Source organism: Scophthalmus maximus, chromosome 19 (genome assembly GCF_022379125.1).
Source record: "Scophthalmus maximus strain ysfricsl-2021 chromosome 19, ASM2237912v1, whole genome shotgun sequence".
NCBI lineage: Eukaryota > Metazoa > Chordata > Actinopteri > Pleuronectiformes > Scophthalmidae > Scophthalmus > Scophthalmus maximus.
The window spans coordinates 12,588,615-12,611,852 of record NC_061533.1 but is presented as its reverse complement, the minus strand read 5'-3'; the positions used below and the strand labels follow the sequence as shown (position 1 = coordinate 12,611,852).

Sequence of the window (23,238 nt, the reverse complement as noted above, 5' to 3'; positions counted from 1 at the left end):
ACCAGCAGGGGGCCACCACTGTAACAAGAATGATGACAGACAGCCTTGACTCAAAGTTCACAGTCTACTTTTCAAAAACGTAGGGCCCCAAGCATTGTCCCAAAACCACATTTCAAGCTCACTGAGCCAAAGCAGAGTGAAAGAGAGAAATGGATATTGGGTTTCGTCCCTGTGGATTGAAGTTTCAATGAGTGTGCATGTGTGTGTAACACTCACCTGCACATAACCTCGTGTGTGAGCAGAACTCTGCACATTTCTGGATTCTTGTTTTGTCCCTCATACGCTATAGGCTGAGAGGAGTAAAGAAGGAGCAATGGGACAGATTCAGTTTCATGTAGAATCAATCACAGGTCTATTTATGAAGCTGGCGGTGGAATCCCCCTTTACTAACCTGCTTAGTGACAGAGTCAATGAGTCGTGCATAAAGATCTTGCTCTGTGCGAACCCCTGCAAAAAAGAAAACACAGAAACTGATCCTTATCAGCCGCTCAAAATGTATTTTAGGCATGAGAAAGGTTTTATCAGGATTAAATCAATCCTCCACAGAACTGTAATGTATGCTCTCTTGCCCTTAGTGTGTTAGTTGAACAGAAACTGAGAGTAGATGAGTGAAGGAAATACACATTTTTATTGTGCGGATAACCTGCACATCACTGAACAATAGTAAGTTAAGGCCAAGTCGCTTGACCCTATTAGCAAAACACTACATACAATTGCTTCAGCCATGATAAAGTGTAACTATAAATGAAGCAATTGTGCTTAAACTTAAAAGAGGATTCTCAAAATAAAATGGAAATATTTATGATATAAATCTTTTGTCTTTCTCAAAATTTGGACAAGCTCTCAGAAAAAAAAGCACTGAAGTATGTCCAGCAAACATGGAGGAATAAGATTGGCATGCAGTTCATATTCTCTCTGTGATGGTTTCCAAGGGGATTGAGAGTTATTTGATGTTTGATGATTTTTACTCATGTTCTGCTTTGAGGCAAGAATTTACAACCACATTCTCACGGTTTGTCAGACAGTTATTTTTGTGGTTATTTCTGTGTAAACATTTGATTTATTCTCAAGTTTATTTGAGTGGGGCTGTTTACATCATAAGTTCTACACCAACAAGTCAAATTGCAAATGATCCATTTGTTAAGGGATTGAATACAAGAGCAAATGTCTTCTTTGTGATTGTTTCTCACTTGGTCAGTGATCAGTTATGTCTCTGAGTGACATTTCTAGAAACACCTGAACCGCGGGATGCTCCAAAACTTCCACTGTAAATCTCACAGGCGCCATGTAATGAATTGCTTCTTGAGGGAAGAGCGAATTACCCAAGGAATTTATAAAGAGACTTTGTAGAGTATTGCTTTAAAATGTGTTCTTCTCATCAAAGTCTCGATTGAGATGCCTTTGATAGTGCTTGGGGGAAGGGGATGAGAGGAGGGGATGTAGAGAAAGTGCTTTTGGTGTGCTCGTATGTACGTGTGTGTATGCATGGAGAGTGTATGAGGGGGTTTGCTCTAGAACATGTCTTTTATCTTCTCTCCCATGGGTGCCACAGCTATGGCAGAGCAGGGGCAGCAGTGGCTCATGGGAACCAAATTTCTCTGTGTATCCCCGATCTGATGTCGACGCACCATGGGGGGTTGGAAGAGTTGGGCGGCTAAGAAGGAGAGCGGGGTGGGGTGGGGTGGTGTGGCAACATGTACCTCATTTCCCCACACGTGGACCCAGAAGAGGCTCCTCGCAGAGTTGAGTATTAAATTATACAAACCCAGTGATTAGGCAATGAGCAGAAATAAATTTATGAGAGGAGAGGCGAGGTAAGGCAGGAGAGGAAATGGATTACTTAAAGTGGAAAGGTGTGTGTAGTGCACACTGGTGCCATTGGTTTTTCCAACTGTTGTTATATGTAGGGCATACGTCGTGTCAAAATGATCCATTTAGGCACCGCAGAGGTGCAAAGAGTCGACCCACAAACTGAGAGCTGGTGTTTGATGCTACTAACCGTTGCTGTAGAGGAGCTGTAACTTGTAGTGAGTGCCGTTGTTGGTTTTCTCCCCTGTCTGCTCCTTGGAAAGAGGAAAGACAGACAAACGCAGGGCATGCAGTTAAGCACATCTGGGGCACAGATAAATACAGCTGGGCATCCCCATGCAGCGTTACAGTAAGCACATTGAGTCTCTCCTAATCCTGCAACTCGTCCCTTCCCAGGGAGCAGCATCGAGATCAGAGGGTTGTGGGCTCAAAGCCCATATGGGACCCTGCATCGTGCTCACAGGCTGCTCGCTTAACCTTGAGTCGGATGCTCTTTGTAGAGGTTGAACTATCGTGTCCAACACAAACTCCTAAATGCTGGAGATCAAATGCAGTGGTCCTCCGAGCAACAAGGTAGGATGTGTGTGTGTGTGTGTGTGTGTGTGTGTGTGTGTGTGTGTGTGTGTGTGTGTGTGGGTGGAAAGTACTGTATGTGAGACTGAGCAGCAGCCGAGCTTGACAGAAAAACTTCCTTTCTGCTATCCCTCCTTCCCCAAGGCTCTCCACTAGCCACTCCGTTCTTCCTTCTTTCCCCCAATCTCTCGTCTCTCGTTCCCTGCTCTTTCTTTCTTTTCCTCTACCTCTACTGGTCTTTCTAAGTGGTCTCAAAGGAATGCTCTCTGGTCCAATAACCCAGGAGGCTGGCATCACATAGACGAGAGCGGGAGAGCAGCAGAGAGAACAAGGATGTTGGCGGCGTTGGAGAAACCAGGAGAAGGAAGACAGTGGTAAGGAGGAAAGAAGTGAGGAAATTAAGACGCATGAAGATAAGTTGGAAGGTAACAGGGCACAAAACTTAATATCAGAAGCAAGACTGAGACGCAGCAGGAGATAAATGGATGCCTGGCTTCATAAGTTTTGTAAATATACACAGAGGAACATTTATTTCGCCATGCCATCACTCTACCTCACCATAATTACAAAGCAAAAACAGATGCCAGGGTAACCATGCAGAAAATGAACTCTTCCACCGCTGTCATGTTACTCTGCACTGGCCTGTGTGGCACAAAGGGGAGCACGCTGACAGCTTTCAGCCCTGGCATTAGCACTGCCATTTACCCTCCTGCTGGTGCACTGAAGAAAGTCATGGTGTAACTATATTTGAACTTCAGTTGACATGTTGGTGCACTCTTGTCTTTCTCACGGGGGAGAAATGTGACCAGTTCTGGAGGCGCGTTCTCCCGACACCACAAGGCAAAAACATCCATCAACACTGGGCATAAGGCTTCTACTCCAGGCAGACTCCCCCTCTCCAGTCTCGTTCTATCTCTATCTCCACACTTCGCCCTTCCTTATTTAGGGTCTTGTCCAACCTGAGGAATCAAGTTCCCCCCACAGCAGTATTTAGAGTATGGGAGGGGGCTTGAAGGAAAAGAGACTTTGATGATTAGTTCACTGTATAACTTAACAGCAGCAAGCATAATTTGCATTTTAAAAAGTAGTGATGTCCTCCTAATGAGGCAAGCTGCTAATTAGTCATTAGATATTCCTTTTCAATCCCACATCATCAGCTCATTGAGGGTAAAGCTTGTGTAAACATGTAGCCGTCAGCTGTTCGATATGCTTGGCTTTACTGGTGATGGGGAAGAACAAGTTGAGCACCTGGGTACAGCTGAATTATCCTGTATATTACTAATACATCCTGTTATTTTTCACAGTTCATCAGGGACTATTGCCTAACTCTCATCATGCCTGTGGAAAAAAACCTTGAGATGAAAACTATGCAGTGGACTAATGACATCCTGAGATAAATATTGAGGGACACATTAACACACCTTGTCATGCTCAACAAAGTCCACAAACGCAGTCCGCTCCACCTCCACAGGTTGGCCGTGTCTGTCATAGAGCGCCAGGACAAAGTGGAAGAAGTTGGATTTGCGGAGATTGGAGGGCGGCTGCTTCTCAAAATGAGCTCTGGACAGAGCTACTCCACTGAGAACACAACAGAGACAGAGAAAGTCAGCTCTCGCGTACCTTCATGATATTTAAGACAAATACGTAGTCTTTAATAAACTGATGCTGCTAAATGTAAAGGTTATCTTTGAGTAAATTGCCATCTAACAATGTAAAGGCCCATAATCCATCGGTGGTCAAAAAATATTTCTCAAAGAATAGAACAAACACAAACTAAAGGCCAGACGATTTACTCTGCTATATTAAATGATTAAAACTAAATTCATATTTATATCAAATATGTTGGACTTACTGGCACTTTAAAAAGCTGTTATTCAAATATTTTAATAATATAACTTAAAGTCTTTTACTCTCAAATTGTTAAATCCTTCAGATTATTTATGAATATTTTATTTTTATAATAACCTGGAGGCCTTTTCATCTTAGAAGAACTTACATATGTACTGCAAAAAATTACACAAAGACCAGGAGACAAAAAGGAGAAGCATAACTAAAAAACTGAAAAGTGGACGGTTGAGTCAGCTCTTTTGATTTGGACCGATGTTGAAACATCTTGGTTGGAAATTTTTTAATTTAAATAAAAAACATTTAATAGTTTAAAAGGGGTTTTAACTCAGAACGATAATCAAAAAAGATAATCAAATCTGCAGGTGTGGACACCAGAGAGCCTGCGCTGTTTTCTTTTTTCCGTTTTTTCATTAAATATAACTTCGATATAAAATGGAGGATTTTATATCATTTCTGATCACTCGTACTGAATAGATTATGGATTTGTTGTGAAAGCCATAAACACTTATTTTAAAAGCAAAAATGCACACCAAAAAAATCGAATATCACAATTTCAATATATGTTTTCTGTTACAATTGAGCTTTTTGTAAATTAAAAAACATTTTAATGTTAATTGGATACTTTATATCAAGTAACCTCCACACAATACGAATAACGTCATTGTCCTATCACTCGTAGTTATTTAATTCCATGTATTTAAAATAGGTATTATAGTAATTAACTTGTTGCCTTCTTTATTTCTCCTACAGCGTTTTTATGAGTCGGAAACAATAAGTTTGGAACATGAAAACACTAATGTGTGTGTGTTATTTTGGAAATTTAAAATATGAAGAGGAGGACTGAACATCTGTTGGAACATGGAAGACCGTTTTGGATCAGTTAGAATGATTCAATGACATAATGCTCATTACTTGTGCTGATGAAAAATGATAAATGTAAAATGTGTGGAGCCGGTGAGTACAAAAAAATGTTTTTAGCTGAAAAACCTAATTTCCATCAGCTGAAATCGCTCTTCTGGGGAAATATATTTAGATGTTGTCACACATGTTTTGAGATATTATCTCAAATTGTATTTTGTAAACTAAAAATGTAAGTGGCCCTTTCACACACCGGAAAATGCAATGATTAAATGTTTCTTTTGAGTGACTTTATGTCAAAGTCAACTTGTTCAGATTATTAGTTTATGAATAAAACAGGACGTCATTTTGTGCACTTAACCAGAACATTATTTTAGTCTAATCAGTTTGAAATAATGATAACAACAACAACAACAACAATAATACAAATGATAATGGCGAAATGTTCTTTCATTCCAATTCAAGAAGTTGGCAAAGACTTTTAATGGGGACTCGTGTCATCCAACAAGTAGTCTGTGGTTCTTTTCTGACACTTGTTCTAAATGTTAAATATCAACACATATGAACTGATATTGAGCTCATGATGCTGCGTGTGAAAATGATTGATGTCGCATCACCACAAGCATGAGTTCAAATAGTGAAAATGATGAAAAGACCTGGTGAGAAGGTAACGTCAACAGAGGAGCCGTGTTTGAACTGTACCTTTGCGCGGCGACGTTCGCATCCACAACCCCGACATTACGCACCCACGAGCGTACTGGATCCATCTCCTCTCCAAGACTTCTCTCTTTTAATCCGCTCACTTCTCGCATCAGATGCTCCTGGATCCCGAACATTTAAGCCCCGTCAAAATAGTGTGGTGCACTTTTTTGAACTTGGGGTGAAAGAAACAACTGAGTTGGAGAGATAAAGCACTTTGGCAATCAACAGAAGGTCCACGCGGCTGTGCGCTCCTCCAGAACGCCACAAGAAGACAGAGATTGCAGGGAGCTTTAAGAAATAAATGACCGGTGCTGGGTGATGCTTCAAAGGGCGTCTCAATAAAAAAAGAGTCCACACAGAGTTTCTTTTAAGGTTCAAACAATGATGATAAATACACTCCCCCACTGATTGCAAGCATTGTCCAAGCGCAAATCTCCAGCGTCAGTTCAAGCGCAAATGATCACCTGCTCGGTTGGCTGAACTCCTCAGACAGTCCAGAGCGAGTCCGTCTCAGGATATTCTTTAAATGTATGTGTGGAGAAAAGTCTTCCTTTGTCACAAGCCCAGACCGGATCAAAACAGTTGATCCGAGGGCCAGGGAGCTTGCAGTGAACCGCTGTCTTGAAGCATGAATGAGACCCTCTGCCGGGACAGAGCGTGGAGGAGGGGCCTCAGTGCCATATGGGGAACCGATTGTTGAAGTGGATGCTCTCATTGGTGTAAAGTGCATCCGTTGTTTGGACTTATGCCAGATTCAGCATCCAACCAGTGACTCTGGCCGCAAAGTTTTCGCACATTAAGTTCGAACACGGTGATAACGAAGGACAAATGCATGATAGAAAAGCTGTATAGGCATCAGAACATTATCCGAACCGAAATTGAATAATAATTATCATCGTCATTGTTATTATTATTATTATAAATGCAATGTAAACGTTAATAATACGCGTGGGAGGGTGATCAGATAATGGGAACCCTTGAGATCAGTATTATTCGTATTATAAAAAACGATTCAATCTTCATGGACAGATGATATCAAAAGCCGACTCACTAAATGTGTTATAATGATAACTATTTAATGGGCCTTAACGTTTATAAAACATTGTTGATTAGTCTTTGTTCATTTTCTTTTTCATCCGTCTTGTACACTGCCCTGAATATGGCCTCAACAGCAAATCCTGTTGGGTCTTTTGATTCCAGTCAGAAATGTAACGCTCTCGACGGGCGCGTATTCAGCAGCTCTGCCGTCTGCTCCCTTTGAAAGCAGTGATTCCGCTGAGGAGGCATCGCATCAGTGTCAGTCGCAACAATGTCCGTCTGGTTGGTCCATCAATCTCCGCCGGCAGCGGACAGCGCTGCGCCCTGATTGGCGTGTAGACCGCTGCCTGACAGCGGCCGGGAGGAGTTCTTAATCAATACACCCAGACCGGCCACGACATCAGCTGGGCCTGCAAGTAGAGCTGATGTAAAACAAAAAGAAAATCCATCTTCAAGCGTAATGTGGGAACTGATAGCCAATAATGTGTGTGTATGAAAGTGAATATTTTGTGAATACATTCGGACAAAGTTTCTTCTGCTCCTGACTTGGATCATTTCATTTCTTAGGGAGCTCACTAAAAGGTGTGTGCCACAACAATTTATTTTGTCTGTTTCCAATGTTGAAAATTGGAGTTAATTGTTGTATGAACAATATTTTTGTTTTAAAAAAAAAGAAATGGACACGTGTGTTCGTGAATTAAATGTAGGCCATGTTTTTTTGCGGACTACAAATGAATTTCCACTGCGGGTCGTTTGGCAGTGAAGAGGAAAGGTTTTGTGTCTCTCCAACCTTGGTCCCTTGCCCCTCGCCGCGACTATTGTCTCTGTGCGCAGTTTGTGCGCCTGGACAATGAATGTAAATCTCCCCCTCGGATCCCGCCCCAACTCACCATCTGCCAGCGCGGGACAAAGTCAGATGTTCCCCCAATTATGAGAGCAGTCTTGGGGAATCCTTGCCCCCGAGTCTCCGCCCCGCCGCCGTCCCTCGCACACTTTCCGTGAAATGATTGACAGCTCCATTTCAGCACGAAAAATCCAAATATGACGACACACTTCAAGAAAATTCCTCCAGTCGCTGCAAAAGTTCCACGTCGGGCGTCCTGGGAACGCAGCGAGGGCTCGTGAGATTTCATTTCTTCTCTGACTGTCCCATTTAAGAGGAGGATTACAGAGTACTCGGTTCAAGCGACCATGCAGTTGGCGTGGGATGGATGAACGTGTGCGGGAAGTGACAAACTGAAAGTTGCCCTGTCAGAGAACACATTTGAACTGGCCACATTGCTCAGTGGTGTGACGCTCAGGAATAAGGAAACAGTTGCCTCTGTCTGGCAAAAACTCCTAATGCAAGTCACAGCGCGGTGGATAGATCCTGGGTCATCGGACGTCTGCAGTCAAGACACCGATCAAATGTGTTGTGTCATTGAGGAGATGTGCACCGTTGCACTTATCGTCCTTTCCACTTCTGTATTTTGGATTGTGTACTCTCTCACATCCATGTGGTGTGTTCTGCAGTGCATTGGATGGTGCAGGCCGGTGTCTCTCTCTCTCTCCCTCTCTCTCTCTTACAGTCGTGGGTCTCTCCACAGGTGCGAGAGGGAGGATGGACCGTGGTCGTCACAACTACCGTCTAAAAGTGTGTGGGCTTTTCTCATTTGGTGAGGCGGAGAATCGGGGCGAAAATGGGGGGGATTAGTCAAAACACAAACGTCTTTCTAATCAATTTAACCCGTTGAGACGGTCTGCCCGTGTGTTCTGGGCAGGAGGGGGGGGGGGGGGGGGGGGGGGGGATCAGTGACTGCTTAACCAAACAATGGGGTATCGTGTGCCGCTCGTCCTCTCCAGCATTCCCCTGCTCCCATGGGACTCCCGAAGCCACTCTCTGTGGATGGCACTGTGTCCACCGAGGTCAGAGTGGGCGTGGTGTGTGTGTGCGTGTGTGTGTGTGTGTGTGGGGGGGGGGGGGGGGGGGGTTGCTGGAGGGGCAGCAGCTGGTTCCCGTCCCTCCTCTCTACTGCAGAGAACAACAGAGGCGATGCAGCCCACCACGTTCCCAATCGATAGCCATACATTGCTCTTGCTTTTTGGTTTCGTGCGCGTGTGTGTGCGCGTGTGTGACTTATTTAGGCAAGGATGCAGATCCCGTGGGGAGTGTCTGCATCCGCAGTTAAAGCAGAGTGACCACATTTAGCCTCAGTCCTCGATATCTAAATCCATGCACTAAACTTCTAACAAACACTTGTATTAATTTCAATTTAAGGCCTGGACTTGGAATCAATTCCTTAAAAAAGATACAAGGCGAGCTGAAATGCTCAAAAAGTAGCACAGAGAGAATCTTGTCAGGGTTATGTATAGTAAAACAATCACAGAATATCACAGCTGTATGGCAAATATTAATGCTTCAGCCTGTAGTTCTTTTCAAGTTTTATAAAGTGAGATATTTTTGGTTTTCTGATGAATTGGGTGAATTGGGTGAATCGGCATATTGTTGCAAACTTTGCCTTTCCTTTTCACACATTCTGACTTATGATTGCATAAAAGCACATGTGCAGTTAAGGGTGCTTCCCTTTCTGTTAACTGTAGTGAGTTAAGTTGTTACTTGTGAGGTGGTTCAGCATTTGTCAGGCAAGAATGGAACTTTTAAATATAACATTACATTACAAATATCTTCTAGCCTCCACCTATTGGCTGTGCATTGGCTTGACTTGATTTTACTTTGGCGGTCAGCTGCTTAAAACAGGGGGGTACGACTTTTGTTTGTGTGGGAAATAGAGGGAAATGGGTTTTTTTGTGTAATTTTACCTTGTTCTTGTTTTTGTCTGGGGGTAGGTGACTCTGAAAATTGAAAGTTTATTTTGAAAAAGAAAAAAAGAACAATTAACACAATCATGATCACATCCAAAATGTAGTCAAACTTGGCCGTTAAACTAAGGTCTCAGACTTTTAAACCTCCAGGTGTTGTTCTTTCATCCTCATGCTTAGCCAATCAGATGGAATCAAACTAATCAGGGCTGGAACAGACCCAATCCATACTCCGACTCCTATTGGACCAGGAAGGCTTGTTGTTTCTGTTGTTTTGCATCTGCTGAAGGTAAGTTCATGTAAAAGGTTGAAGCAAATCTTGACAAAAGGCTAAATTAGTCAGTAATTTGTTGTTGAGATCACACCACCAAAGTCATAGGTTTGATGAATGTTATTTATTAATATTGTTACTGTTAAAATACATTTAAAGGCTCGGTTTAAAGGATTTAGGAGATCTACTGGCAGAAAATATTCAAAATGTTTTTGTTAGTGTATAATTCAGAAAATTTCACGTCATTATGTTTTCACTACCTCAGATTAACCCCTACACCTGCAGTGGGCCCTCTTCCTCGGAGGCTAGAATGGACAAACCAGACACTGGCTCCAGAGAGGTCTTTTTGCATTTTGACATTACCTGAAGGCCAACCTAGATTCTTACACACTTGGAGAAGGAGGGTCAGGGTCACTGAACCTTTAATTACACATACATAGAATATGTCTACAGCAACAAACAAATACTTCACACGTGCAAATTAGATCTCTGTGCAGATTGCACAAAACTTTTCGCACAAATTTCTACAGAAGCAAAAATATTACACTCACACATTTGAATTTGTGAGAATTGTTTTACAAATTCACACATTCAGATATGTGAATGCAGTTTTTTTTTTACATCCTGGACAGGTTGCAACCTATTGGCCAACAATCTAAAATGTCAATTGACAATTTTAGATTAGAATCTGCATGTCTTTGGACTGTAGGAGGAAGCCGGAGTAACTGGAGAAAACCCACACATACACATGGAGAACCTTCTTACTGTGAGGCGAGGGCGCCAACCACTACACCGTGCAGCCATGTTTTTGAAGATGACAACTTTTCTCACTGTAATATAATCTTAAGAGAGGGGTAACCTATTCCTGCTGGGTGGAAAAAATAACTACCATGTTAATGAACTGAGTTTAGGGGAAAAATAAGACGAATTCTGATTGTTGAAGATATAAATAAAGCAAAGATGGGTCTCACAAAGATGACATTTTATTGTTTTATAATGCGTTACATGATACCAGCATGGGCTACATATACAAAAAAAAAACTCAATTCAGGTTCAACTTGAGCTTTTAATATTATGTAGTAGCGCCATCTGCTGGTTTTGCTTGTGCTCAGCAACTTGCATTAAACAGGAAAATAAACTTGAAAAAGACAATAATGCTCATTTCATTTTCACAATGTTTTTCAGTAGTAAAATAAGATAATAACAGCTTTTTTAAGACTGTCCTCCACAAAAAAGGGGTGATTTTCAGACTTACAGTATGTGGTGACTCAGACCTCTGGAGGTTGTTATGTACACGGCCGCTAGAGGTCAGTGGTAGACGTGGTAAGTCCGTCAAGTTTGTGTATTTAAATGAATTTGCTTATTATCTGTAAAGTAATCATGCTGATTCTCTGCCATGTCACCCTAGTCCTAACCATTACCATTACCTTAACAACCTCATCAATCATGTATTGGTGAAGAAAAATGCCGGAAAACAATGCTCACAGGCAAAGTGTGGCGTAACGCCTGTCACCGGCGGAAGCCATGTTTTAGGAACCAACCGTACTCAATGTCTTGACGATGTCATGGGTCAGCAGCTACATCAACAGTCCTCTACTCAGTGAACAGCAGATGCCCCGAGAAGTAGCTGTCACTGGTCAGACCGTTGCCACCATGCCGGGCAACCAGCCAAACCTTGTCTCCCTTCTGAAGCTTGATGTACGCGTTACCACTGGCTGTGATGTAGCCACTCTGCCGGGTGGTGAATGAGTGCACTATCAGATCTCCGTTATGCAGCAGATCCAGATTGGCATTGTTCTGGTAGATCGTACAATGGAACTGGAACTCATAAACACCTGGTTGCTCACAAGTAAAAAGCCCTGTCCTTATGTCATAGCTGCCCTGTCCATTGTAGATTACCTCACGAAATGCAATCGGTGTGCCGGCTTCAGGGAAGTTGTTGCCCAGTCGCACAGAGAAGGCAGCATTCTTCTCTCTGCCAGAGGGTCCAGGGGGTCCTGTGTAAGAGACATGGGTACAATCATACCAACAGTACCTTTTCAATTTTTTTTCATTTCTGTAATGCTTTTAGTACATAAATTTCTGTATTTTGGGATAATGAAAAAGGGAGCGGGAGGATTACCTAATGATCCTGTGTGTCCATGGGAATTTTTTCGTATAGAAAAAAAGGGGGGGGGGGGATCAGTATTTCCAAATACTCAAGCATTTACACTGATCATCCTCAGTCAACTGTCAAGAATATCAACTCACCCTCCTTCCATGGACCTAGGTCAAAGGCAGGTAAGTCCTTACACTGGGTGTAACCAGACCCTCGAGGCCGGTATTTGAAGGGTCTTTTGGGTACTTCAGTGATGCCAGTGTTGTCACAGATGATGCGGGCAAGTGATGTTTCCCTCAGTGACTTCCTCTGAGCCTCAGTGAAGACTCCCTTGTTCTCCCACCAAAGTCTGAAATTGGACATTTTGTTAATGTTTTAAGTCTGTGAATGAAAAAAATTAAAATAAAGATGCAGCTCACAAAGCTATGTCTACATAATTAGCAACATGAGTTGAATAATATACCGGTCCCCCTGGCGGATCTTCTGGAACTGAGTGGCAATCAAGCAGGCAAACAAGGGTCCCACTCTACCACCACGGACAAACGGCTCGGCCACTCCTCCCAGCCACACATCGATGTTGTCTGGTGTGCCATAAAGATCCAAAAGTTTGCTGGCCAGAACAGTGTTGTTCATAACGATCGCCAGCTCTGACAGATTTTGTGGCTGTGAGAGCCCGCAGAACTTGCGCCACTTGTTGTAACCTAAAGGGCCACATACAATGACTTCTGTCAGTTTTTAATGTAAGATGTAAGCCTTCACACAGATAAAGGATACAAAGGTATAAAAAACTCAACAAATACCAGGGAGTCCATGGTCTCTGCCTCTCTGCAGGTTGAGAGAGGCCAGATCCAGTGTCAGCTTAGAGGAGAATGAAAACAGCTTTTCCCTCATTTCCTCATTCATCATTTGGCTCTGTGTGTTCAACTTGGACTGGCGACCCACGAGCCCCCTTATGATTGGGTCCACACCACCTGAGGAGCACAACAGATCATTTAATCTCGATCGTACATATTCTCTCTTTAGGGAAGGACTAAGCAGTTTAGGAATATTGGCCCTACCTTCAAAAACGACCCTCCATGGTGTGAAAAAGGCTTTGTGCAGGAGCGGGCTTGGATAATCACGGTGCTCCTGGTATTTCTCATCAAGACGGAACATGAATGGCTGAACCATCAGGTGAGCAAATCGGTAGGCAGCTGTAGCAAACACATTGGAGATGCTGGGGTCCACATTTTCATCATATCCAGGATAGGTGGACAGCTTCTTTTGAATGAAGTCTGGACCGACAATGTGGTACAGGTAGTCTCTGAAGGTGATAACCTTAAAGCAAAAAAGAAACTGAGATAATGAAACAACCCAATCATTAATGCAAGATTTTTGCTCTTCATGCGGATAAGCCCATCTCTAACCTGGAAGTAGCCTGCCATGATCTTGCGGGCCTCCTGGTAGAGTCTCTCTCCGTCCCACTGAGGATTGAGTTTGGCCAGTGCACGTACCAGACGGTTGTGTTCACGCATCAACAGTGTGTGTAGAGAGGTCAGGCCAATGTTCTCATTTGAGCGCTCATCACCTGGGAGACAAAGCAGAAGGCTCTTTTTAATAACCACAGCCATGATGTGTGGTTGATGCTTGCAATGCACTTTTGTATGTCAATGTTTTTGCTTCCACTCACCAGCCAGAAAGCAGGGCACCTCCTCAACACTGGTGTTGTTGGTAATGCGAGCTCGTGTCGCACACAGGTTGGCACCCATGTTGGTGAAGGGCAGGAGTTCACGGCCGTTGTCAGTGTACCGTGTGTTGACCCTTAAAAGGCCCTGATCTGTGGTGAGGTTACGGAGGAACCGAGCTTTGGTATCATCTGAACCATACACCTGGCCCACGTCAATGAAAGCTGTGATTGAGTTCATCTGCTGACGGACATTGCTTGCGCCAAAGATGTGGCCTGTGTTGCCAGAACCACAAGCTGCTGCTGAGCGGAAGAAGGGTATACACTCCTCTGGCTTTGTGCTGAATATAAGGTCTCCCCTGGGAATCTGTTTTGATGACAAGAAGCTGCAACATTCAGTGTTTTTTAGTGCTTAACCAGACAATGGGGTATCGTGTGCCATTCGTCCTCTGTGTGTGTGTGCGTGCGTGCGTGCGTGCGTGCGTGCGTGCGTGCGTGCATATGGGGTATCCATGTCTTTTCTTGTGTGATGCAATAAAACTGACCTGGATGGGGAAACAGGGCTCTGTGCGTTCGCAGCTCTTGTCACAGTTAATACCCTTACTGAATGAGCGGATGACAGGAGAGTGAGGAGTGAAGGTCAGGTCATGGTCAGTCCACTGGCCGAAGATGGTCACCAGGTGAGTGTAGAGTGGGTCGCTCTCCACATCAGCATTAGCTGTTCGCAGAATGCGGTTGGACACTACTCTTACCTGGAGATTTGATGTAGAACAGACAGCACCTTGAGTGAAAGGGAAACTTTCATATATTCTGGATTCATTAAACATTAAGAGAAATATTTCAAGCCCTTTCTTGTTTTATTTCAATGATTTCGTCTCACAGCTCAAGAACATAAAAAATCCAGTATCTCAAAAATATTGGAATAGTTCCTAAGCTCAATCAAAGATTGATTTACAATACAGAAACGTCCGACTTCTGAAAAGTATGTCCATTTATGCACTCAATACTTTTTAGACAGGTGAAAATAGGTCGGGCCTCCTTTAGAATGAATAACTGCAGCAGGGCCGGCCTGAGGCATGAGCGAACTATGCGGCTGCTTAGGGCCCCCCTGGCCACCAGGGGGGCCCCATGCGCAATGTAATGATAGGCACGAAACAACCACAATCAGTCAGGCAGTTGATGAAAAAGCCAGTAGCATTAAGTTAAAGATAAAGGCAACGTCACAAAAAGGACATATCCCTCTGGTACAGAGAAAAGACAGGAGAGGAAAGCAGAAGAAGAGAAAAAACAGCGAGATGAATGTATGTGTGCATCACACATACATTCATACATTCACTTGACAATCAATTGTCAAGTACAAAAGCCTCCACATGATTGTGGTTGTGTTTACTGAACTAGAGCAAGAGTTACACAGTATTTGTACTGTATGAATAGCAATTACTAAAACTCAAAATGATTTTGAGACACATGTTTCTAATTATTTGATGTGCAGGCAGTGATTCTGATTCTTTTACGATTGATCGTAAAAAGAAATAGCTGAAGAAAATATAGAACTTTTTCAAGATATTCAAATTTTTGGAGATGCACCAGCTTTTATATATATGTATATATATAAATATATATATGAATACTGTACCAATGGTAGCAGATGACTGTTGACTTTGTGATCAGGGTCCCAGCCTTTGGGAAGAGAGATATGATCCTGGTACTCAGCAGGAAGCCAGCGGATGAATGGTGTGTTGGCGGAGCCCCAGCGAGTGTTTTGTCTTAGAAAAAGTGTATCCTTTATTGTTTCTTTTTCTTTTTTGTCTTGCAGATGAATGCATGTATGACACAGGCAATTTTCTTACATTATAGGTAATGTCTAAGGTAAGGTTGTTGCTCCAACTATCCACTTCTATTTTTTTTTAAATTAAATGAAGAAAAGGACAGTACTGGAAGCAAAATCTTTTTCAAGAGCCAGATTGCCCAGGGGCAGAAACAGTTCCACATCAGCTGCCTCACCTGTTGTTGCAGACACTACTTGCGGTGTGAAACTTGTTTATATTGGGAGTCGTCTTGCAAGAAGGGACACGATGTCGGGGGGAGCAGCCTGTCAGGTCAGCGACGACCTGCAGATCCTTTTCAGAGATCAGATCTAATCAAAACAAGTGAGAGAAAGAGTGTTTGCTCAGTCGCAACAGACTTGCAAATATTTGTAAGGAAATTATATGTAAAGTCTACACACCAGTGTCATTGATGGAGCGTTTTTGACGTTTTTCCAAAGACCTCTTGAGCAGCGTCACAGCAATATTCATGTAGTCTGCAGCACGCACAGCATTACGGGTCTGCCCAGCAGGCTGCTTCAGGAGCCGCAGGACGTCTGAAGGAGTGGCTGCATTCCTCTTAACACGGTTGATGCTCCTGGAACGTGTGGAGAGGTCAGATTTATAATTGATTTCATTGAGAATATCCTCTGTGTTATTTTATACAACTGATCTCTTCTGTTTTCACTTTGAATCGATCAAGGAATTGACAACACACAGCAGTTCAGTGGGTTTGTACAGGCTATACCCACTCTCTTCTTGAGAACTCATAGGCATCATCCACAGTGGCCTTGGCTGCCTTCACAGCATGCTCAATAACACTCCTGCTCAAACGAGATTCTGGATACCAAAACAAACAAAAACGTATTTCCTTCACTACTGATGTTTTTGGCCACTGCATCATAATTGTTACGTTTCATCCATGTGATATAGTTACAGCACTTTACCAAACATTTATAGTAATAACTGAAGAACCAAACATACATATCTTTGACATTTTAGTGTTGAATAGTAAGGGAATAAATTGGATGCATTTAAGGCTGTTGTTGCTTTTCAATGACTGAGGTAACACTCACCTGCATTCACATGGCATTGTATGTACAGGTAAAGACCTGCAGCCAGCAGACACAGAAAGCGATTCATCTGCAAAAAATAACTAAATTAATATATATATATTTTATACATATTATCCCCGTCATTTACACACTTATCAAACTAATATAATATTTCAGAATTGACCTCAAAACAAATGTTTGACAAATATTATGAAAACCCCCCGCAGAATCCAAGTTAACAATCAACATTATTAGTATAGGAAATTATCTCATGAATTATATGTTCTGTGTGAAAACATATATATATTTTTTAAATAACCTGTGAAAATAGTTGAAGCTCCCTTCCTCTGATCGTCTGTGTACAGTAGCATCCAACCTGAGTTTGTCGATGCTGTCAGAGGTTCTCTGGTTTTTTAAGTCTTGGAGACACTTCGTTTGACGTAACATTTGGTGTCAGGAATGTTTCTTGAATGAAAGAATGTTGTTCTTCCTCATTGTGGGGCTGCCCTGGGCATCAACTACAAACATTTGGAAACAGAGATGTGTCAGGGAGGGAAAGTACCCAATTGTGTGTGTGTGTGTGTGTGTGTGTGTGTGTGTGTGTGTGTGTGTGTGTGTGTGTGTGTGTGTGTGTGTGTGTGTGTGTGTGTGTGTGTGTGTGTGTGTGTGTGTGTGTGTGTGTGTGTGTGTGTGCGCGCACGCAAAGCAGCTGAGGTTCCGTGGAACCTTGAAACATGTACCATGAAATCATGACGTCATAGTATTCATACTTCATTTAATTTTAAAGAAAAGTTTTGATCCAGGCCAGGTTTGCCAAGTAATTACCAGTTGGAAGGAACCATTTTGCCAGGCCTCAGGCTGTTTGACGGAATAATATGGCTTTTATTTAGTTTCAAAACTTTGCAAGCAAGTACAAACCACACACGCGGGTATGACAGCAGATGCACAATGCAAGCATAAAACATACTCCCAAGGGAGCATTTCTACTCAACTAATATTCAACTTTGACATGATGTTGTTGATTAGTATTTTTGTATAGTGTTTTATTATTTTTTTATTCAATATTTTTAGACCAAGACAGGAAGACTCCAATATGCTGTGTAGTCATTTATTTTCTCCTCGTTTTAGTGTTGTACAGAATAAAAAATGATATCTTCACCAGAATTAGTGTCATAAAATTTAAAGAAAGAGTCATAGCTGTTAATGAGAATCTCTCATATACTGTGCTACACTTGAGCTGATGTAAATCTTATACATATCTAAAACACAGACAATGGCAGAGTTTCAGTGTTGGTTTCACTGGATCTCAGTGCTGCATTCGAAAAGGTCGATCACAACATTTTACTAGACCGACTGGAAAACTGTCTGGGACTGTCTGGCACAGAATTAAACTGGTTTGAATCCTATTTAAAAGACAGGGACTATGCCCGAAGTCAGAACTAAACATGGCGATTCAGTTTTATATGCTCCACATATCTGTAACACATTCCCGGAAAACTGCAGTCTGCTGCATCTCTGTTCTTTAAAATCAAGACTTAAAAAGACTAGATTTTTCTGTTTGTCGCTGCCTTCCAGTAAATAAACTATTAATACATTTCTTGAACTGCACTGTAAATTTTATTCCCTGTGTTCTTCTACTTTAGCATGTTTTTGTTTTCTCTTTTTAATGCTTGTATTTCAATGTCATTTTATATGTGTTTCTTCAAAACACTTTTTTTTTTTTAAGCCTTTATTTGACAGGACAGTATTCAGCGTGAAGGGGGAGAGAGTGGGGGAAGACATGCAGCAAAGGGGCCAGGGTCGGAGTAAAACCCGTGGTCTCTGCAGGAGGACTCAAGCCTCTGCACATAGGGCGCCGGCGCTACTAAGTGAGCTAACCCCCCCAATGCTTTTAATGTTTAATGTAAAGTACTTGCCTTTTAGTTGAAATGTGTGATACAAATAAACTTGCCTTGCCTTGCCTTGCCTTGCCTTGCCTAGAAAGTAACAGATGGTTCACATTTATGTTCATTAGATTAGAAAAATACAAGTACATAGCAATACACAGCAGATATATATCATTAATGTTTTGAGTGTGATGAAAGATGTACAGATGAAGCTGTCCACAGCAAGATTTCTACACAATATTCTCCCTCCATGGACTGAGGTCAAAAGCAGGGATTCTTCTGCATCGAGTGTAACGGGACCCTCTGGGCCTGTACTGGAAGGGCTCCTCTGGTACTTCAGTGATGCCAGTGTTGTCACAGATGATGCGGGCAAGTGATGTGTCCTTCAGGGACTCCCTCTGAGCTTCAGTGAAGACATTCTTGTTCTCCCACCAAAGTCTGAAATTGACAGTTTGTTAATGTCTAAAACTGTGGTTAACCCAATCAGTTATCTCCACATCTTATGCACATGTCTGTCAGTGTTTGTCGGTGATGACCTTTCAGGTCTGCTCCCTGTCTGCTTACCTGTCTCCCTGGCGGATTCTCTGGAACTGAGTGGAAATAAGACAGGCAAACAGGGGTCCCACTCTACCACCACGGACAAACGGCTCAGCCACTCCTCCCAGCCACACATCAATGTTGTCTGGTCTGCCGTAGAGAGCAATTAGGTTCCTGGCCAGTCTATCATTTTGCAGCACTGTTGCCAGTTGTCTCCGATTTTGTGGTTGTGTCAGCCCACAGAACTTGCGCCATTTGTTGTAACCTAAAGCGGAACACACAGTTTGAGACTAGAACAAAGTTTTGGTTCTCTAAATGGTGGGGACAACACCCCAGAGAGAAAAAAACATAGAAAGATTGATTCAAAGTAATACCAGGGAGTCCATGGTCTCTGCCTCTCTGCATGTTGAGAGAGGCCAGATCCAGCGCCAGCTCAGTGGAGAATTTAAACAGTCTCTCCCTCAGCTCATCACTCATCATGTTATTCTGTGTGTTTAGCTTGGCCTGGCGACCCGCCAGTCCCCGCAGGATTGGGTCCAAACCACCTAAGGAGCACAAGAGACAATTTAATATGGACTATTTTTAGTTAAATTATTGATAGCATTATTTAATTAACTCATCAGTTAAGATCATGGTAATCTAGTGCTGCTGATACTTCAGAGAATCATGCCCCCACTTTGCATCTCATTGTGGTTTTGAGCTGCTTTCTGTTCAATGTTTTGGTTTGATAATCCATCCGTTTTGGTACCAATAGTAACAGCCACAGCCCTGACAGCTAAAAGCTCTCCTGTCAGGGAGCAAGTAAAATATTATACACCTTGGACTTTACATGGCTTTAAAGCCCCAGTCTGTCATTTTTGTAGTTTACTGGCGGCATTTGGTGGTTAAGTTGCAAACCGCAATCTACTGAGCGCCTGGGCAAAGGGGTTAAGCTGTCACTTATTTTCCATTGAGGTGAATATTAACAGGTTGAGGATCTTGGCCGTACCTTCAAAAACGACCCTCCATGGTGTGAAAAAGGCTTTGTGCAGGAGCGGGCTCGGGTAATCACGGTGCTCCTGGTATTTCTCATCAAGACGGAACATGAATGGCTGAACCATCAGGTGAGCAAATCGGTAGGCAGCTGTAGCAAACACATTGGAGATGCTGGGGTCCACATTTTCATCATATCCAGGATAGGTGGACAGCTTCTTTTGAAAGTCTGGACCGACAATGTGGTACAGGTAGTCTCTGAAGGTGATAACCTTAAAGCAAAAAAGAAACAACAATGAAACAACCCAATCATTAATGCAAGATTTTTGCTCTTCATGCGGATAAGCCCATCTCTAACCTGGAAGTAGCCTGCCATGATCTTGCGGGCCTCCTGGTAGAGTCTCTCTCCGTCCCACTGAGGATTGAGTTTGGCCAGTGCACGTACCAGACGGTTGTGTTCACGCATCAACAGTGTGTGTAGAGAGGTCAGGCCAATGTTCTCATTTGAGCGCTCATCACCTGGGAGACAAAGCAGAAGGCTCTTTTTAATAACCACAGCCATGATGTGTGGTTGATGCTTGCAATGTACTTTTGTATGTCAATGTTTTTGCTTCCACTCACCAGCCAGAAAGCAGGGCACCTCCTCAACACTGGTGTTGTTGGTAATGCGAGCTCGTGTCGCACACAGGTTGGCACCCATGTTGGTGAAGGGCAGGAGTTCACGGCCGTTGTCAGTGTACCGTGTGTTGACCCTTAAAAGGCCCTGATCTGTGGTGAGGTTACGGAGGAACCGAGCTTTGGTATCATCTGAACCATACACCTGGCCCACGTCAATGAAAGCTGTGATTGAGTTCATCTGCTGACGGACATTGCTTCCGCCAAAGATGTGGCCTGTGTTGCCAGAACCACAAGCTGCTGCTGAACGGAAGAAGGGTATACACTCCTCTCGGTTTGTGAATCGAGGGTCACTCCTGGGAATCTGTTTTGATGACACAAGAAGCTGCAACATTCAGTGTGTGTGTGTGTGTGTGTGTGTGTGTGTGTGTGTGTGTGTGTGTGTGTGTGTGTGTGTTTTTGTGTGTGTGTGTGTGTGTGTGTGTGTGTGTGTGTGTGTGTGTGTGTGTGTGTGTGTGTGTGTGTGTGTGTGCGTGCGTGCGTGCGTGCGTGCGTGCATATGGGGTATCCATGTCTTTTCTTGTGTGATGCAATAAAACTGACCTGGATGGGGAAACAGGGCTCTGTGCGTTCGCAGCTCTTGTCACAGTTAATACCATTACTGAATGAGCGGATGACAGGAGAGTGAGGAGTGAAGGTCAGGTCATGGTCAGTCCACTGGCCGAAGATGGTCACCAGGTGAGTGTAGAGTGGGTCGCTCTCCACATCAGCATTAGCTGTTCGCAGAATGCGGTTGGACACTACTCTTACCTGGAGATTCGATGTAAACAATCAGTATCTTGGTAGATTAGAATTATACATTTTGTAAAACTCAAGAAAAACCTAAAGCACTACAGATGTAACTAAATGTTCAGTTTGTTACTGTTCTGTATGTTGTAAGCTTCTGTCTTCTTTACCAGAGCACTTTTCACCCACTTTGTCCGGTATATTGTATACTTTGAATAGAATAAATACTGTACCAATGGTAGAAAACGTTTGTTGACCCTTTTCCTAGGGTCCCAGCCTTTGGGAAGAGAGATATAATCCTGGTATTCAGCAGGAAGCCAGCGGGTAAAAGGTGTGTTGGCGGACCCCAACCGAGGGTTTTTTCTAAGAAAAAATAAATCCATTATTTTTTTTTCTGCTCATCTTGCACATGGATGTAGCGTATTTATCTGAGAAATGAAATGAAGAGAAGGACATGCTTGTGACTTGTTCTCTTCCTGGTCCTTCCATTAATCTTTACTCATCAGCTGCCTCACCTGTTGTTGCAGACACTACTTGCTGTGCGAAACTTGTCTAAATTGGGAGTCGTCTTGCAAGAAGGGACTCGATGTCGGGGGGAGCAGCCTGTCAGGTCAGCGACGACCTGCAGATCCATTTTAGAGATCAGATCTAATTCAGAAAGGCAAGGGAGAAACTTATTAGATAACTAACTGATGATGTTGAAGCCAACTGTATGAAAATTTCAACTATGGATACACACCAGTGGCATTGATGGAGCGTTTTTGACGTTTTTCCAGAGACCTCTTGAGCAGCGTCACAGCAATATTCATGTAGTCTGCAGCACGCACAGCATTACGGGTCTGCCCAGCAGGCTGCTTCAGGAGTCGCAGGACGTCTGAAGGACTCGCTGCATTCCTCCTCACACGGTCGATGCTCCTGGAACGTGTGGAGATGTCAGATACGGAAGCACTTAAATTGCACTGCGACTGATGGCATATAATTTATAGTTTGAATACATCTTTTTACATTTATGTTTGCCATGTACTTTAATAACACTTCAGAACTTCTGCAGCAATTCACCACATTTGTACACTCACTCTTTTCTTGAGTACTCATAAGCCGAGTCCACAGTGGCCTTGGCTTCAGTCACAGCTTTTTCAATGACATCTCTGCTCAAACATGATTCTGATGGCAAAAAATATATCTGTTGAGTTGAGCTTTGTTTTTTGTTTTGTTTCAGGTATACATTGTCATTCCACATATTCATGTTTTTGTTGTGTTGTTGTATTTCATTTTATTTTACTTATTCTATTTTATAGATGTAATACTCACCAGCATTCACATGGCTTTCCAAACAGAGGAAAAAACCTGCAGCTATCAGGTACGAAAACCACTTCATCTCTGCAAAAGACAAAGTCCTGCCATTATCCAAACAACCGTTCTAAGAAATATACACAGGAGTGCATGGATACCACAATATGAATTAAATTAGCTATTTACAAGTGTGAAGAATCACTATATGAAAGTTTAAGAGTTAGACAAAAAGCTTGACCTCAGTACCTGTGATGTCCCGCAAGCCGCAGTTTGGTCCTCCAGCCGCTTTCAGGAGTCAGTGCAATTAACAACAATTTATTGACTATTTAAAGAGAGAGTACTTTCTGTGACAGGACACACCCCTTGGTGGTATCTGATGCATCTTTGTTTGACAATGGTCAAAAGTAAATGGACACGTTTAACAGGACACTTGCAGAATCCAGCGGTTCAACTAATCCCCAATAAAATGCTTTGTAACTAACATAAGATAAGATAAGATGAGCCTTCATTCCCCGTTTGGGATATTCTGGGTCGACACGTTTATCGGCTGAATGAGTCTGTGGCTAAACTTGCTCCATCCTAAGTTCTCAACCCGGCTTCTGTACTGCTCTCCTCATCACCTGTGATGCA

General features: G+C 42.9%; 3 protein-coding genes across 7 annotated transcripts in view; all 3 read right to left on the bottom strand.

Moving 5' to 3' along the window:
* The window catches only part of ebf2 (EBF transcription factor 2), a 28,276-nt gene extending 21,723 nt beyond the window's left edge, over positions 1-6,553 (bottom strand). For 2 of the 4 annotated variants that reach the window (XM_035641087.2, XM_035641089.2), the window contains exons 1-5: positions 5,791-6,553; positions 3,804-3,960; positions 2,000-2,057; positions 392-447; positions 217-290 (exon numbers count right to left, since the gene is read on the bottom strand). In XM_035641087.2, the coding sequence (XP_035496980.1) occupies positions 217-290; positions 392-447; positions 2,000-2,057; positions 3,804-3,960; positions 5,791-5,924 (479 nt within the window). In that variant the 5' untranslated portion in view covers positions 5,925-6,553. Of the gene's footprint in view, positions 1-216; positions 291-391; positions 448-1,999; positions 2,064-3,803; positions 3,961-5,790 lie in introns of all 4 variants that reach the window. The other 2 variants (XM_035641086.2, XM_035641088.2) reach the window with 2 other exon arrangements.
* Positions 6,554-10,863: 4,310 nt separating this feature from the next.
* On the bottom strand, positions 10,864-16,933 carry LOC118314478 (eosinophil peroxidase). 2 transcript variants are annotated; one of them, XM_035640960.2, is made up of 15 exons: positions 16,839-16,933; positions 16,541-16,607; positions 16,217-16,304; positions 15,887-16,062; positions 15,664-15,796; positions 15,296-15,425; positions 14,205-14,411; positions 13,666-14,026; positions 13,403-13,563; positions 13,055-13,313; positions 12,797-12,967; positions 12,460-12,697; positions 12,149-12,345; positions 12,021-12,029; positions 10,864-11,895 (listed from the first exon to the last, which is right to left on the bottom strand). In XM_035640960.2, the coding sequence occupies exons 2-15, from the start codon at positions 16,605-16,607 to the stop codon at positions 11,492-11,494; spliced, it is 2,601 nt and encodes an 866-aa protein (XP_035496853.1). In that variant the 5' UTR covers positions 16,839-16,933; the 3' UTR covers positions 10,864-11,491. The 2 variants fall into 2 exon arrangements, with proteins under 2 accessions (XP_035496853.1, XP_035496854.1); XM_035640961.2 differs by lacking the exon at positions 16,217-16,304 and having other exon boundaries at positions 16,839-16,917.
* Positions 16,934-17,611: 678 nt separating this feature from the next.
* LOC118313990 (eosinophil peroxidase-like) lies at positions 17,612-22,932 on the bottom strand. The gene is made up of 13 exons (XM_035640032.1): positions 22,855-22,932; positions 22,627-22,695; positions 22,392-22,479; positions 22,055-22,230; positions 21,831-21,963; positions 21,549-21,678; positions 21,133-21,339; positions 20,536-20,893; positions 20,273-20,433; positions 19,931-20,186; positions 19,317-19,487; positions 18,970-19,207; positions 17,612-18,843 (listed from the first exon to the last, which is right to left on the bottom strand). Exons 2-13 carry the CDS (start codon positions 22,691-22,693, stop codon positions 18,636-18,638), a joined length of 2,193 nt encoding a protein of 730 aa, XP_035495925.1. The 5' UTR covers positions 22,694-22,695; positions 22,855-22,932; the 3' UTR covers positions 17,612-18,635.
* Positions 22,933-23,238: the final 306 nt, after the last annotated feature.

Coding starts and splice junctions, on each gene's coding strand:
- LOC118314478 (XM_035640960.2), bottom strand. CDS start 16,607: ATGAATCGCTTTCTGTGTCTGCTGGCTGCAGGTCTTTACCTGTACATA. Junction 13,564..13,665: donor GGTGCCCTGCTTTCTGGCTG/GTGAGTGGAAGC, acceptor TTTGTCTCCCAG/GTGATGAGCGCTCAAATGAG. Junction 12,968..13,054: donor ATGGAGGGTCGTTTTTGAAG/GTAGGGCCAATA, acceptor TGTGCTCCTCAG/GTGGTGTGGACCCAATCATA.
- LOC118313990 (XM_035640032.1), bottom strand. CDS start 22,693: ATGAAGTGGTTTTCGTACCTGATAGCTGCAGGTTTTTTCCTCTGTTTG. Junction 20,894..21,132: donor AGCCCTGTTTCCCCATCCAG/GTCAGTTTTATT, acceptor TCATCAAAACAG/ATTCCCAGGAGTGACCCTCG. Junction 20,434..20,535: donor GGTGCCCTGCTTTCTGGCTG/GTGAGTGGAAGC, acceptor TTTGTCTCCCAG/GTGATGAGCGCTCAAATGAG.